The sequence below is a fragment of the Coregonus clupeaformis genome, chromosome 33 (assembly GCF_020615455.1).
Source record: "Coregonus clupeaformis isolate EN_2021a chromosome 33, ASM2061545v1, whole genome shotgun sequence".
Classification (NCBI taxonomy): Eukaryota; Metazoa; Chordata; class Actinopteri; order Salmoniformes; family Salmonidae; genus Coregonus; species Coregonus clupeaformis.
This window is the reverse complement of record NC_059224.1, coordinates 22,220,718-22,236,710: the sequence shown is the minus strand read 5'-3', so window position 1 is coordinate 22,236,710 and position 15,993 is coordinate 22,220,718. Positions and strand designations below refer to the sequence as shown.

The 15,993-nt window shown below is 41.5% G+C and overlaps 2 protein-coding genes across 2 annotated transcripts in view; one reads left to right on the top strand and one right to left on the bottom strand.

Moving 5' to 3' along the window:
- Window positions 1-6,022: 6,022 nt before the first annotated feature.
- Window positions 6,023-9,427, bottom strand: mrps10 (mitochondrial ribosomal protein S10). Its single transcript, XM_041860361.1, has 7 exons — window positions 9,317-9,427; window positions 9,011-9,063; window positions 8,284-8,347; window positions 7,849-7,988; window positions 7,511-7,619; window positions 7,169-7,258; window positions 6,023-6,578 (listed from the first exon to the last, which is right to left on the bottom strand). The coding sequence occupies exons 1-7, from the start codon at window positions 9,386-9,388 to the stop codon at window positions 6,498-6,500; spliced, it is 609 nt and encodes a 202-aa protein (XP_041716295.1). The 5' UTR covers window positions 9,389-9,427; the 3' UTR covers window positions 6,023-6,497.
- Window positions 9,428-10,657: 1,230 nt separating this feature from the next.
- tulp4a (TUB like protein 4a) overlaps window positions 10,658-15,993 on the top strand; it is a 52,291-nt gene continuing 46,955 nt past the window's right edge. The window contains exons 1-2 of the mRNA XM_041860360.2: window positions 10,658-10,718; window positions 11,774-13,128. Coding sequence (XP_041716294.2) covers window positions 12,877-13,128 — 252 coding nt within the window. The 5' untranslated portion in view covers window positions 10,658-10,718; window positions 11,774-12,876. The remainder of the gene's footprint in view (window positions 10,719-11,773; window positions 13,129-15,993) is intronic.

Below are 15,993 nucleotides of genomic sequence, written 5' to 3'. Positions count from 1 at the left end.
TGATTGCTTTGGATAAAAAATAATTATCTGCCTTCCCAATGAAGGTAGTTAGACAATTCAAACATTTATTTTATGGAAAATATGTATGTTTCTGTACGATGCACCATGCTGCCTTGTCGACAAAATTACGGAGCGGCACATATTACTGTTCGGTTTGAGAATGGCGCTCCTCCCTCCCCGCGTTCGCTCGATGACGTGACTGGCCTTTGCCCGGTGCCCTGCGGTTCAGCATCAACTAATCCGCCCAATCATCAATAGATGATTTAAAGGCCCAAATCAGCCGTTTTTATATGAATATTAAATCATTTCTCGTTAACAATTAAGTACCTTACTGTAATAGATTCCCATTCAAATGGGCAAAAATAGCTTTTTAGCAAAAACTTTTCTCAAGGAAGAATTTTGCTAGGAATGTCTGGGTGGAGAGGGGAAAACTTAAAACTAGTCGTTATTGGCAGAGGTTTGGAACTCTCTTTGTTATTGGTCAAGTGGCAATATGTAACTTTTTGGGCGACGACCAAATTGACATAGAAATGTGAGTTATAGATCTATCATTCTACTTGAAAGCAAGTCAAAGAAGCGGTATAGCTGTTCTATGTGAACTATTTCTATGCCCTCTGTTCTTACATTTTGGTTTTGTACACCAGCTTCAAACAGCTGAAACAATATTTTTGGTTTTGGAAAGTATATTCACAGCAGTTTAGATAGTATAGTGTAAAGAATCATTGTACTATCTTATTTTGTCACATAAACTGAAATTAGGCGAACTACACTGAACAAAAATATAAATGCAACATGTAAAGTGTTGGTCCCATGTTTCATGAACTGAAATAAAAGATTCCAGAAATGTTCCATACACACAAAAAGCTTATTTATTGTTATGTACAAATTTGTTTACATCCCTATTAGTGAGCATTTCTCCTTAGCGAAGGTAATCCATCCACCTGACCCGTGTGGCATATCAAGAAGATGATTAAACAGCAGGATCATTACACAGGTGCACCTTGTGCTGGGGACAATTAAATGACTCTCTAAAATGTGCAGTTTTGTCACACAACACAATGCCACAGATGTCTCAAATTATGAGGGAGCATGCAATTGGCATGCTGACTGAAGGAATGTCCACCAAATCAAATCAAATTGTATTTGTCACATGCACCGAATACAACAGATGTAGACCTTACAGTGAAATGCTTACTTACAAGCCCTTAACCAACAATGCAGTTTTAAGAAAGAATACTAAAAAAATACAAAAAATACATTAAATAAAAATATAAAATAAGAAATAAAAGTAACAAATAATTAAAGAGCAGCAGTAAAATAACAATAGCGAGGCTATATACAGGGGGTACCGGTACCGAGTCAATGTGAGGGGGTACCGGTTAGTCGAGGTAATTGAGGTAATATGTACAGTGGGGGAAAAAAGTATTTAGTCAGCCACCAATTGTGCAAGTTCTCCCACTTAAAAAGATGAGAGAGGCCTGTAATTTTCATCATAGGTACACGTCAACTATGACAGACAAAATGAGAAAAATAAATCCAGAAAATCACATTGTAGGATTTTTTATGAATTTATTTGCAAATTATGGTGGAAAATAAGTATTTGGTCAATAACAAAAGTTTCTCAATACTTTGTTATATACTTTGTTATATACCCTTTGTTGGCAATGACACAGGTCAAACGTTTTCTGTAAGTCTCACAAGGTTTTCACACACTGTTGCTGGTATTTTGGCCCATTCCTCCATGCAGATCTCCTCTAGAGCAGTGATGTTTTGGGGCTGTCGCTGGGCAACACAGACTTTCAACTCCCTCCAAAGATTTTCTATGGGGTTGAGATCTGGAGACTGGCTAGGCCACTCCAGGACCTTGAAATGCTTCTTACGAAGCCACTCCTTCGTTGCCCGGGCGGTGTGTTTGGGATCATTGTCATGCTGAAAGACCCAGCCACGTTTCATCTTCAATGCCCTTGCTGATGGAAGGAGGTTTTCACTCAAAATCTCACGATACATGGCCCCATTCATTCTTTTCCTTTACACGGATCAGTCGTCCTGGTCCCTTTGCAGAAAAACAGCCCCAAAGGCATGATGTTTCCACCCCCATGCTTCACAGTAGGTATGGTGTTCTTTGGATGCAACTCAGCATTCTTTGTCCTCCAAACACGACGAGTTGAGTTTTTACCAAAAAGTTCTATTTTGGTTTCATCTGACCATATGACATTCTCCCAATCCTCTTCTGGATCATCCAAATGCACTCTAGCAAACTTCAGACGGGCCTGGACATGTACTGGCTTAAGCAGGGGGACACGTCTGGCACTGCAGGATTTGAGTCCCTGGCGGCGTAGTGTGTTACTGATGGTAGGCTTTGTTACTTTGGTCCCAGCTCTCTGCAGGTCATTCACTAGGTCCCCCCGTGTGGTTCTGGGATTTTTGCTCACCGTTCTTGTGATCATTTTGACCCACGGGGTGAGATCTTGCGTGGAGCCCCAGATCGAGGGGAGATTATTAGTGGTCTTGTATGTCTTCCATTTCCTAATAATTGCTCCCACAGTTGATTTCTTCAAACCAAGCTGCTTACCTATTGCAGATTCAGTCTTCCCAGCCTGGTGCAGGTCTACAATTTTGTTTCTGGTGTCCTTTGACAGCTCTTTGGTCTTGGCCATAGTGGAGTTTGGAGTGTGACTGTTTGAGGTTGTGGACAGGTGTCTTTTATACTGATAACAAGTTCAAACAGGTGCCATTAATACAGTTAACGAGTGGAGGACAGAGGAGCCTCTTAAAGAAGAAGTTACAGGTCTGTGAGAGCCAGAAATCTTGCTTGTTTGTAGGTGACCAAATACTTATTTTCCACCATAATTTACAAATAAATTCATTAAAAATGTGATTTTCTGGATTTTATTTTCTCAATTTGTCTGTCATAGTTGACGTGTACCTATGATGAAAATTACAGGCCTCTCTCATCTTTTTAAGTGGGAGAACTTGCACAATTGGTGGCTGACTAAATACTTTTCCCCCCCACTGTACATGTAGGTAGAGTTATTAAAGTGATGATAAACAGAGAGTAGTAGCAGTGTAAGGGGGGGACTTGAAGCTCTCAACCTGCTCCATTACAGCCCCATTGATGAGAATGGGGGCGTGCTCAGTCCTCTTCTTTTTCCTGTAGTCCACAATCATCTCCTTTGTCTTGATCACATTGAGGGAGAGGTTGTTGTCTCTGACCTCCTCCCTATAGGCTGTCTCATCATTGTCGGTGATCAGGCCTACCACTGTTGTGTCATCGGAAAACTTAATGATGGTGTTGGAGTCGTGCCTGGCCATGCAGTCATGAGTGAACAGGCAGTACAGGAGGGGACTGAGCATGCACCCCTGAGGGGCCCCCGTGTTGAGGATCAACGTGGCGGATATGTTATTCCCTACCCTTACCACCTGGGGGCGTTCCCTCAGGAAGTCCAGGATCCAGTTGCAGAGGGAGGTGTTTAGTCCCAGGGTCCTTAGCTTAGTGATGAGCTTTGAGGGCACTATGGTGTTGAACGCTGAGCTGTTGTCAATGAATAGCATTCTCACATATGTGTTCCTTTTGTCCAGGTGTGAAAGGGCAGTGTGGAGCGCAATAGAGATTGCTTCATCTGGGCGGTATGCAAATTGGAGTGGGTCTAGGGTTTCTGGGATAATGGTGTTAATGTGAGCCAAGACCAGCCTTTCAAAGCACTTCATGGCTACAGACGTGAGTGCTACGGGTCGGTAGTCATTTAGGCAGGTTACCTTAGTGTTCTTGGGCACAGGGACTATGGTGGTCTGCTTGAAACATGTTGGTATTACAGACTCAGACAGGGAGAGATTGAAAATGTCAGTGAAGACATGCTCAGAGTACACGTCCTGGTAATCCGTCTGGCCCTGCGGCCTTGTGAATGTTGACCTGTTTAAAGGTCTTACTCACATCGGCTATGGACAGCGTGATCACACAGTCGTCCGGAACAACTGATGCTCTCTTGCATGTTTCAGTGTTACTTGCCTTTAAGCGAGCATGGAAGTAATTTAGCTCGTCTGGGAGGCTTGTGTCACTGGGCAGCTCGCGGCTGTGCATCCCTTTGTAGTCTGTAATAGTTTGCAAGCTCTGCTACATCTGACAAGCGTCGGAGCCGGTGTAGTACGATTCGATCTTAGTCCTGTATGGATGCTTTGCCTGTTTGATGGTTCGTCGGAGGGCATAGCGGGACTTCTTATAAGATCCGGGTTAGAGTCCCGCTCCTTGAAAGTGGCAGCTCTTCCCTTTAGCTCAGTGCGGATGTTGCCTGTAATCCATGGTTTCTGGTTGGGGTATGTACGTACAGTCACTGTGGGGACGACGTCATCGATGCATTTATTGATGAAGCCAGTGACTGATGTGGTGTACTCAATGCCATCGGAAGAATCCCGGAACATTTTCCAGTCTGTGCTAGCAAAACAGAGCTGTTGCTGTTGCCAGAGAATGTAATGTTAATTTCTCTATCATAAGCCACCTCCAACATCATTTTAGATAATTAATTCCTGGAAGCTGAAAATGTCCCAGTTCTTCCATGGCCTGCATACTCACCAGACATGTCACCCATTGAGCATGTTTGGGATGCTCTGGATCGACAGAGCGTTCCAGTTCCCGCCAATATCCAGCAACTTCGCACAGCCTTTGAAGAGGAGTGGGAAAACATTTCACAGGCCACAATCAACACCCTGATCAACTCTATGCGAAGGAGATGTGTTGCGCTGCATGAGGCAAATGGTCTGACTGGTTTTCTGATCCACGCCCCTACTTTCTTTTAAAGGTATCTGTGACCAACAGATGCATTTCTGTATTCCCAGTCATGAAATCCATAGATTAGGGCCTAATGAATTTAGTTAAATTGATTGACTTCCTTATATGAACAGTAACTCAGTAAAATCTTTTAAATAGTTGAATGTTGCGTTTATATTTTTGTTCGGCATATTAGAGTTTCAGAAACCAGGAAATGGCGGAGTGATTTCTGCATAGTGCAACATTAACCAATTTACTGCATGGTGATATCACCATGGAAAGCCAAAACTCCCACCCACGCAAACCTGCTGATCAGAAGGTCCTGTGTAGTTTGTATTTGACCAGCAACTATCAGGAAATAACACTGATCACATTTTTTCACACTTTTACAGTGTTAGTTTCATCAGCTGTTGTACAATATGATACAAAACACAAGAAAAACTGAATTTTGACTGCACTGGGCCTTTAATAGTTTACCACCAGTCCATAGCCTACTTGTCAATACAAATTATCAATACTGCACCGAAATATACATATTTGACATATAAGGATAGCAGAAATGACCTTTTAACATTGCCTGAGTCAACTGCAGCAAAGATTTTAAAGCGATCAAAGCTTCCTCACTCATCTCCACCCAAGGATGAGATGACTCACACGGGGCTTAATATGATTAATGGCTGAGCGTTGTCATCATACGTATGACTCATCTGGATCCAGGGGGAGAGAAGGGGAGGGGCCGGATCAGAGGTTTTAATGTAGAGCAGCCAGAGGAAGTGACCATGTTGATTAATTGAAGGGAATTTTACTTGGACAACTGCTTATATAACATGAAGAAGCACTGGCCTTTCATTTGGTCAGAATAAGGAAAGGATCTGAAATTCGCACTGTCAGTAGCCAGTAGACATTGTGATGAGTATGTAAAAAAAATGTAATCTAATTCAGTGCAATCATTTCCAGTTTTGCCTTTTGAGTTGTGTATTGCTGTCCTTCAATAAACATCTCAATGAATGTCCTGTGTTGGCCTTCTATACTGCTTACAGATTCACACAATGCAAACCAAATCAATACCCATCAAGAACATCAGTCTGCTATGGTGCATATGTTACATCCAACATAATCCCTCTTTATCTGGCAAATAACTCTCAAAATATCTTAATTTATGTTGTGAAAACAACAGTTATGAATCTGACTGACTTGCACATGAAAACAGAAAACATATCATAAAACAAAGCCCTAGAAACAAAGAACGATAAAGACTTATGATAATTAATAGTTTAATAACAAAACATACATAACACATATCCTGTAGTCTGTTGGAGTACAGAAATGTGGACATTACAAGAAAAAGAAAGCCAACTAAAATGAGCAGCATAAGCTGAACTCAGAGAGCAGATGACTACTGACCATCTCTCTGGACTGAAATAGTCTGTTTCAGTTCTTGATTTTGTGGAGGATGTCCTGATCCACAGATACTGAGTCACTGCTTGTTCATGAGGGTTGGCCTGAGCTAGGGGCCGCACAGTTCGCTTGCCAATGATTCAATGATAAGGATCAGTTAAATTAATACCTATTTGTTCAGAAGTTGATCAGATCATCTACGCAGCGCCTTGCTCTGGCTGACCCTTGTCAACAAGCATATTCTCTGGACCAGTCTCTCAGGGCTGGAGGTTCTGTCTTCTTGATTGGGTGCTGGGAACAGCCAGCAGGTAAGCAGCTTATGTATGTGACTCTGCTCTTATTGGCTGGGCTTCTCTTCTGTGGGCGGGTCGTTCCACATAGGTTCCAGGATATGCTCTGGAACCTTCTCCATGGAGGTCTAAAGAGATAGACAGAAATATTACAACCAGAAGTGGAGTCGGTGTACTTTCAAATATGAGTGTGTGTATAAGAATGCTAAATCCTTTATTATACCCAAAACAGATTAAGGCATATGACTGATCTTATTCCTGTTGACATAAGACGGCATACCAATGCATAAAAAAAAAATGAAGATTGTGGACGGTTGACATTGTGGTTGACCTGGCTGTACAATGGAACCTATCCGGACCCTGCATATTTCAAGACATGGCATATGGGGGTGTAGTGAGATACCCAATGGGCTGGAAGACTCATCTTGAAAAAACATTTATTTAAAAACGTGGAAATCAATCAATCCGCCATCATTAACACAATGGAAACATCTAATGATTTATTATCAAAATAATGAAATAGCATGGGTGAAGGCCATGTGGCAAACAATAATGCAGGCACTAGGGATGGGGTGTGAGCATGTGTGTCTGGGCAGAAGAGATGTAGTCATTGTTTGTGTGCGTTTGTATTTGGTATGAAAAAAAAGGGGACACAAATGTAAAATACATTTTAAAAAAGGAAACCTATCTAGAACCTGTAACATCTTCTCAATCTTACCTTGGTCACCTCCATGGCCACACCCTCAGGCAGATTCCTCTGTATGTATTCCAGGTACACCTGTGCAGTGGATCCAGTCACACGAGAGAGCTAAGGGAGAGAGATGAAAAGAAGATGTAAACATAACACCGACCCCCTGTATCAGTCCATTGAACCTTCCCTATAGCCACCCATCTCATCTTGAAATAAACCCAAAACCCTATAAATCTATTGACTCTTCAGGAGTTCTAACAGAATCAATAGGAGTGGAAACAATCCCCAATGGAATGTTCTAGTTCTGAAAAAGATTAGGGCAGAGGCATTTGTAGGAACTTAAGGGTGGAAGAAAACTGTTGGCCTCACCTCTATGCAGCGGTAGTGCGTCCTCATTTCGTACTGGACCCTGTGTTTCTTGAAGATGTGGACAGATTTCAGAAGTGTCAGCCGCTCAATGTTCTTTGGAGGCTCAAATCTAGTGCAAAAGGAAAATAAACAGACAGCCTTTTGAACAAGTATTGTTCCCACAGTAAGAAAACAAAAATATTGAGCATTATCATCAAAGCAGATTGGCACTGCTACCTAAATATAAAAGTTATGCTCTGTGCTAATTTAGTATCTCATTTAGTCAAAGGACAACTCAACAGAGATGGGAACATAATACAACTGATGTGACAGTGTAACACCTCTCTCTGTCAACTCACACTTTGCCCAGAGTGACTCCCAGCTCTTTGGCAGCCAGGATGGCGAAGAACTCATAGCTGTCCAGGACTGCTTTGTCATGGCCCTTAACCAGCACAGACACCTTCTGGTACAGCGTGTCTGGCTCCTCTGTGACAATCACCTGGAAGGAAAAGAGAAATGTGTCATTTACTAGATAAAGTTCAGCAGAATAGTGTCTGTCATCCATGCTCTATGTAGGGTACTGACTTTTTGTTGGCCATGTGATCTGACAATTAAAACTCAGGGTCCTAGTTATAGACTAACAGTGCATCAAGGTGATGTAGACAGGGTGTTGAAGGAGTTGAGCCGAAACCACACAGAGAAACGCCGTCAAGGCTATTGGCACACGAGTGCTGGGGGCATCAAGGCTATTGCCATTGTGCTGGGAGTGTCGAAAACAAAACAGGATGACTCACAGATGAGGGAAGAGAGGAAGAGAAGGTTCCAGTGTGGAGGCAGGCTGCAGTCAACTGGAGAGGGCTGTTGTAGGAGAATGGAGAAGGTGAAACTGGAGTTGGATTAGTTAGCTACATGATTGACAAGTAGCAAACGTTCACTATATGGATTTTACACTTGAAGACTATAGCTAGTAGCTGACTAAACTCAACTCCATGGTGAAGAAAGTTTCTGATGAACTCCGCCATCGGAGTTCAGTAGAGACCAGACTTTGTGGAATTCAGTTCCGACTACATCGATTCGCCCAACCAAAGTCAATACTTCCCGAAAATGTAAATAATGAAACGCTTACCTATTACCTATGTTTGTCTCTGTAGTTGCGTGCCTTTCTGTTTGCTGAAATCCCTAATTTTTCAATAAACGTAAATCAATTACAACCACCGACTATTTGCTCGTTTCTGTTTCTCGAAGATGGCAAGCAAGTCAGCGCGAATGTGCACATCTCCGATTACGTAGGGTAGGTCTCCAAATACTAATTGACCAATCAAATCGCAGACGGTGTGTCGACCAATCAAATTTCGCATTCGCGCGGAGTTGCCACCTTCGAGAAATAGAAACGAGCAGTTGGTGGTTGCATTTGATTAACGTTTATTGAAAAAGTATGGATTTCAGCAAAGAATTGTCAATACTTCTAAAATGTATCATGGAGTTCAGTTTAGTCCGCTAGTTAGTTAGCTAGGTACATACCGAAATAATGTAGATCTCCCATGATATCTGCAAGCGTTCAATCCTATTGGTCGCTGTAAAAACGGGTCAAATTGTTATTAGCTAAAACTTTGAATTAACAAAACATGATCAAGATAGCTAACTATGGGCTAGCTCTGGTCCAGGTTGTTAGTAACGCCCTAGAGAGCAGAGCTGAATGGCTAACTAAGTTCACACGCACAGGCAGAATCTGTGCGAGAAGCTTCGTGTATTAGATAATACATGTGGATAACCCATTAATAACGAGAACGCAAATATACTTAATATTAAGAATAGTAAATACTGTACCGATTGTGAGACTCCTACGAATATCCTTGCGAAGGTGCGAATATTTCGACCGACTACCATGGGGGCCGCCATGATGTTTGTGAGGGCGTGACAGTTATCTTCTTCAGTGACAGACTAACCAAGCAACGGTGAAATGCTGCCCCATCGGTATAGGAGTAATAACAGGTTTAATCGTCCTTGTTGTTTTTTCGTTTTTAAGTTATAGGTACATTTAGCCATCTAATTTCTTCCAGAACCTACATTTGTGCTATTTTGCAAAGAAAATATTATTTTACTAAGTCATGCCACATGCTATAACATATTCAGATAACAATAAGCTATGGTCTGCCAATAAAAAGTAATTTTGTCGAATGTTGTTGCATATATTCAAGCAATTCAGAAAATGTAGATTGAAGATCTTCGTGTCTCCGTATATTAGCTGTTTTTATCTACAGAAAAAGAGATGTAGCGGACCAAATCATGTCTGTCACGTGATACAGTAACCCGGGCCACGTTCAGTTGTCAAACGTTGTCAAACGTTGCCGATAGAAATGCCATGAATAGAGCTGATGCGATTCCTCTACATAGAGATCATGTTACTTTGCTAGAGGGTCTATGTCATGAACTTTCAAAGTTCCAGAATGGACTGAAAATGGCAGCCATATTGGTCAGGGAGAAATCCAAACCAGTCTAATTGGAACGAACGGTAGTAGAGGCATAATCCTGATTTCACTTATGCTGGAAGAAAAAAAGTAAGGCATCTGATATATCAGAAATTGTGTCATAGATTAATTGTCAACCTAAAATATTGTAATATAATTATAAATACAGTTTATACAAGTTGTATATCAATGTTCTGTATAGATAGCCTCTAAAATATGTAAACGGACCATTAATGTCTACATTTTTGTTTTCTTGGAAAGCTGTGAGTGCTATTATATGATACAATATCAGTACTTGTTGCATTTAAATCTTGTCTAAATCCTATCATCAACTGATTTCAGCCAGTGTATGGTTGTGGATTGACTGCATTTTTTGAATGGAATGTTAGCATATTGGCAGTAAATTATACAAATTAATGGAATGATTCCTCTAAAACTGGCTGGCTAGCTAGCTAACAAACATACAGTGCAGAGACATTCTTCAAATGCATTATTTTAGACTATCTTATCACAGCACTGGCCAACCATGGTTGACCAACTCCCTGACCAAAATAACTTTATCCCGTCATAAGAAGGTTAATGGACATTCTGTCTAATTCTTTCTAATTTTATGTGCCTCTACCTGTCAGAGGCCTGTTTGTTCTACATAGCCTATTTCTATCCGAACGTTCCAAAACGTTGCGTCCTGCTGAACGCGCCCCAGCACAGGCCCTACCCTGTACATTCAGCAACAACACAAGACAAGACAAGGGAGACGAGTGGTAAGCGGTTTCTCATTGTCCGTTGATATTTATCCAGCGATATTGACGTTAGGTCTCACATGATTTTAGCATACTGACAACGATACCTACTCCCTTGCTGTTATTGTAATTAGCCACACAAACTAGTCTTTCGAAAACAAAACGGCTAGCTAGCTATTTTGCTATCGGGCTACTGACTAGCTAACATAAGCTAACTAGCTAGCCAACCAATTTACAGTGAAGATGCCGATGCCAGTGGTTGGTTAGCTAACGTTTTGTGATTTGTGAAATGTCCAGATAAAATGGGACAATGCCGGTATTTCTGTCTGTGGCTTACTAGTTAACTAGGTAATTAATAATTTAGTTAATAGTTACCCCCTTTAGCTATGTAGTGAATAAGCTGCTAAATTGCTAATACAAATGATGCCAATATTTGGCTGAATGGATGGATATTATTTTATGGTCACTGTTATTTAGCCCGCTATTCGCTAACGTTAGCTAACGTCAGTGATTGGGCTGTGCAGCCAAAACACCGAGGTTCAAATACTTGCATATAAAGAAATATCCCCAGTTTATGGCGCTAAACCAACTTGATTCTGGAAACTAACGTTAGCTAGCAGGGGTTTATAGGGGTATGCTGTTATTGGAAATCAAATAGCTATGTTGTGGATAATTATGGCACTGAGCTAGTTAACTAGCTGCTGTATCAATATCTGAACATGGTCTGAATCAATGATTTGTATAAACCGATCGGGATGGCGAATACGTTTGACAATGGAAGGCTCCAATGTTGTGCCCCCCATCATTTGCCTCACACATCACAGCCTAACAATATTTGTAGTATTTTATTGTCCGTTCTTTTGCGTCGTGGTCTTTATGGCCATTCGCCCACGCATTCTCTCTCGCTGTGATTTCTCTCTCAGATTTCTATCTCTGAGTCTCAACAATGTGAACTCAAACGGCGCATCCTGGCTGGCATATTTATTGCTGCTGTATTTTCTCAGGGGTATCAGTTCTCCTTGATCTTCACCTTGATCACCCTATATAAAATGTTTATTTTTCTCCCGTTTTCACAGCACTCCTTGACAGGATCCCCGACATAGATTGGAAGGCAAGCTGGGTGACATGACATTGCTGGGAGAAGCAGCACTCCCACGGGTTGGGGTTGACAGCTGGGGTTTATTCATTACACAGAGTCTTTTGCAAAACGTTTCTTAAACGGACTCAAACGTAACGGGGAGAGACTTACCTGCATTTGTCCAATAGAAACTCTTGTTTTAGTAGTTTTGGACTAATGATTACAGCCCTGGTGTGAGGAGTCCCGTTTCAGACATCGCATGGAGGACAGGTGTTCAGTTAAGCAGTGATGCCTCACCGAATTGGACCATATTCAGAATAATCGGATGGTCCAGATTGAAGCAGTGGGTGGTTAGGAATTGAGATTTGATGCCTGCATTTTAGGAGGTTTTTTAGTGCTCGGACACTTGCCTTTTGACATGCACTCAACACATTTATTTCTTATTTCTAACGGAGCTAATCAAGGCTCCAAGAATGAATGTTTTTTAAAAACGTATTGCATGGTTCAAAGTTGTTGGAGGAGCTTTGTTAAGTTGTTAGTTTAGTTGGCTTTGAGTTGCCAACTTGTTCCAGCACTGTAGCCTACGACTGCAAACAAAAAGGAAAATAGATTTTCTTATCCCGGGATCGGATCTACTGTAGTTATAAAAGTAACTTCATGTTAAGTAAAAAAAATGTGTGCATGTATAACATTTGGTAGAACGCAATGTATAGGCCAATACTTTAATCTTTCACCTCCGTGGTCAATACTCATGGATTCAGTATCACATTGACAGGACTTACTGATTTATCAAATCGAAATGACCTGAATGTGTGCCTTTGAACGTTTATGCAATCTTCTACGAAATCACCACTGGCCAACCATGTTATTTAGATAATTTGGTGATCAACAACTGATCAGACTATTTTCCTAAAAACGTACGGGGACACCTAGATAAAACTACCAAAACGTCAAATACTATGCAGCGTCTGTTCCACGGCGCCGACACGAGTTTGCCTGCAGCGGAGTGGAAGCGCTCATAGCTGGACCACCACCCTCTCCAAAAGGCGCGACCTACCGGATTCTTTTACCTCATTGTGGAACGAGTTGCGGTCGGCAGGCATGTTCGCCGCAGTGGAGCATGGCCCCGTCCTGTGCAGCGACTCCAACATCCTCTGCCTGTCATGGAAGGGCCGGGTACCCAAGAGCGAGAAGGAGAAGCCAGTGTGCCGGCGGCGCTACTATGAGGAGGGCTGGCTTGCCACAGGGAATGGGAGAGGGGTTGTCGGGGTAACGTTCACATCCAGCCACTGCAGAAGGGATCGGACTACCCCACAGAGGATCAACTTCAACCTGAGAGGACACAATAGTGAGGTAATAGATGTGTTTATGTTGTGATTATAAATGTGCACATTTAAGTAATGTTAGTGTAGAATCCTAAATGTCATAAGTATTTAGAATATTTGTATCTTGCTTTTCATGATTTCTAACATCTAATAATACATTAGACAGTTTGTCTGTTTCATATCATTCAAATGTTGAAATTTGGGGAAAGTAACATTGTATTACCAATTAATTTACCATCATATACAGTATTGAACAGTGTTAGTCAGTGAGCTGGTCTTACTGTGTTCCCTGTGTAAGAGAGAGGAGATTGGCTGTTGGTTACTGTGGTTCAGATGGACCAAGCTGCTGTGTCAGTATTCCACAAGGCAGCTGACTAGAGCGGAACCCTACAGTGACAGAAGTGTTGTCCACTCCACTGTGTGCCCACGGCCACTTGCAGACATACTGTAGCTCCAAGCAGAGGTCTGCTTCATCCCGCTCCCGCCTGCTCCTGCAGCTTTTCATACTGCACCCACCCGCTCCCGCTGGCTTTTTGTCCGACTCCCACCCACTCCCGCAACAACTAGTCCCGAACCCGACCACAGTCCCGCAAATTTTATTTTAGCCATATGTGATGCAGCTCGCTCGGCAGCTATGGTCCCAGCAATTTTGCGCCCTATAAGCAATATCACAATGCGCAGAATTAACCCAAGAAATAGGTAAAATTACCAGAGATTCTCACGTGGCCCATTTATATTAGAATATAGGCTATCGGTATTACTGGGCTATATCAGCCAATAGACTAGATGTAGTTTGAAAGACAGCCAGAGTTGAAGCGAGAAGAGACACTTGCACTTTGTCTTGAGCTATGTTTTGCATAATATAGCCTACCTTAACCCTTACACTGTGGGAATTGGCCTATATGGATATGGCTAAATTGAAATGTTTCTTGCAGAAGAAATATGAAATGCATAACCATGGTAGCAATAAAAGGGAACAGTTAGACTAAAGGTGAGGACACAACAGTTCACCTGACACAACTGAATCCAAACATTACACTGTTGATTTTATGTGCATTTTACATTTATCGTACTTTTCACTACATTTGTTGATAACGAAATCTGATAATACTCTGGATACATTCAGTAACATAAGAATATTCTTGGAAAATTTGGGGTAGGTGCAACATATGACAAAAAAATGAGTGAGCGGTCTAACTGGTGTTTCCAAGTGGCCACACACCTCTCCAAAGTGTGCACAATTCCTAAGTAATTTCAATGCACTTTTATGACTCAAAGAAGAGTCTTTAACTATAAAATGCTTTTTTGAGCTCTCCTAGCTGTGCCGTTGAGGAACTAATGCAAGCACAATTGTAGTTGTTTTGTTTGGAACAAAGCCCTGTATCCCCACCTTTACACAATTACTGTTGTTGTTTAAGCAATCCAAAAACGGTCCATTATAAATTATAATCTGGGTCAGGTGGGCATCATTTGAAATCTTGTTCTATTGTTAACATGACTAGCTAAATTATAAAATACGATCTTAGTGTTAGGCTTTCACAAAGCAATTCAAAGAAGCAGATTGTAATTTTTGTGCGCACAGAATGGAGTCATGAGTGCATTCAGATGCGTGGTCCGTGGCAAATTTTGTTCACAATACAACAAACAGGCTCATTCTGTTCAGGAAAACCCAGGGTATAACGCCATGTCATCTTGTTACTGTACATCAAACATAGTGATCATAAACGTTGACACTGTATATTACATGAGTTTTATGATATGGAAATGTGAAGTACACATTTGGACTCACGGGTGTTTGGCTTGCTTGTACAGTGACATCAAAGCGGTATTTATTATAATCCTCAATGTCTCATCTTTCAAAATACATAGAGTCCTCATAATTTAGAGCATTTCCCTCACTCAGGCAGCAAAACATTTGCACACGTTGCCCAATTAGCGGGAGGGATGGGGCAAATTCTTGTCGCATGCGTTGCTGTAGTTCAGAACGGCTGTCAGTCAAAACCCACATAGAGCTGTGAAGCAGAGTCCCTGAGCTTTGACGTCATGTATAGCATGTTACTGTATCGGCTACTAGGAGCGGTACGATTTGCAGGCAGAGACAAATATGGGTGATCAATATTTATTTCCAGACAATGTAGTAGACCTAGAGCTGGGACGATACCAGTATCGCAATATTTTCTCCATGGCAAAAATGAAAACACGAAGCAGTTTGATCCTTTAGAAACTTGCTATATGTAAAATATAAAAAATGGGGGGAATCGATACAGTTACATATCGGAATATTATGTTTGACGAAATATTGTATCGTTTTGACATCGCAATATTATTTTTGCACTAGTTGGCTGTACCTGCATAGCTTGTTGTCCAACTTCTTTTAAAATAGTGAGCCAATATGTTTTGATCAAAACTTGTTTTTCTCATGGTTCTCTCTTTTCCCTCTGCAGCAGACATTTGGTGAGCAATATGTTTGGAACTTGGAATCTCAATAAAATCACAGTATTTTCATCGCAATACATATAGAATCGTGAGAAACGCAATACATATCGTATCGGCACCTAAGTGTCGTGATGATATCGTATCGTGAGATCCCTGGCAATTCCCAGCCCTATAAAATATTGTGTGCCATATCTTGGAAAATAAATAAATGTGACTCTGGATGACAACGTAGTGATATTTGTTTCCAACATCAGGGCTGCTTTCCTGAAGAAGTTAAATCCGCTTTGTGTGTTGTTTCCTTGCCGCGATACTAACGAGTATTGCGATTACTGGAATGGTCCCGGCTCTACTAAACAATAGATTAATCATATTTAGGAAGTTAATTTCCTTAGAAGAATACTGCACTGTGCTTCTCTGTCCATGCATATAGCCCACTCTATTTAATAGAGACCACCCA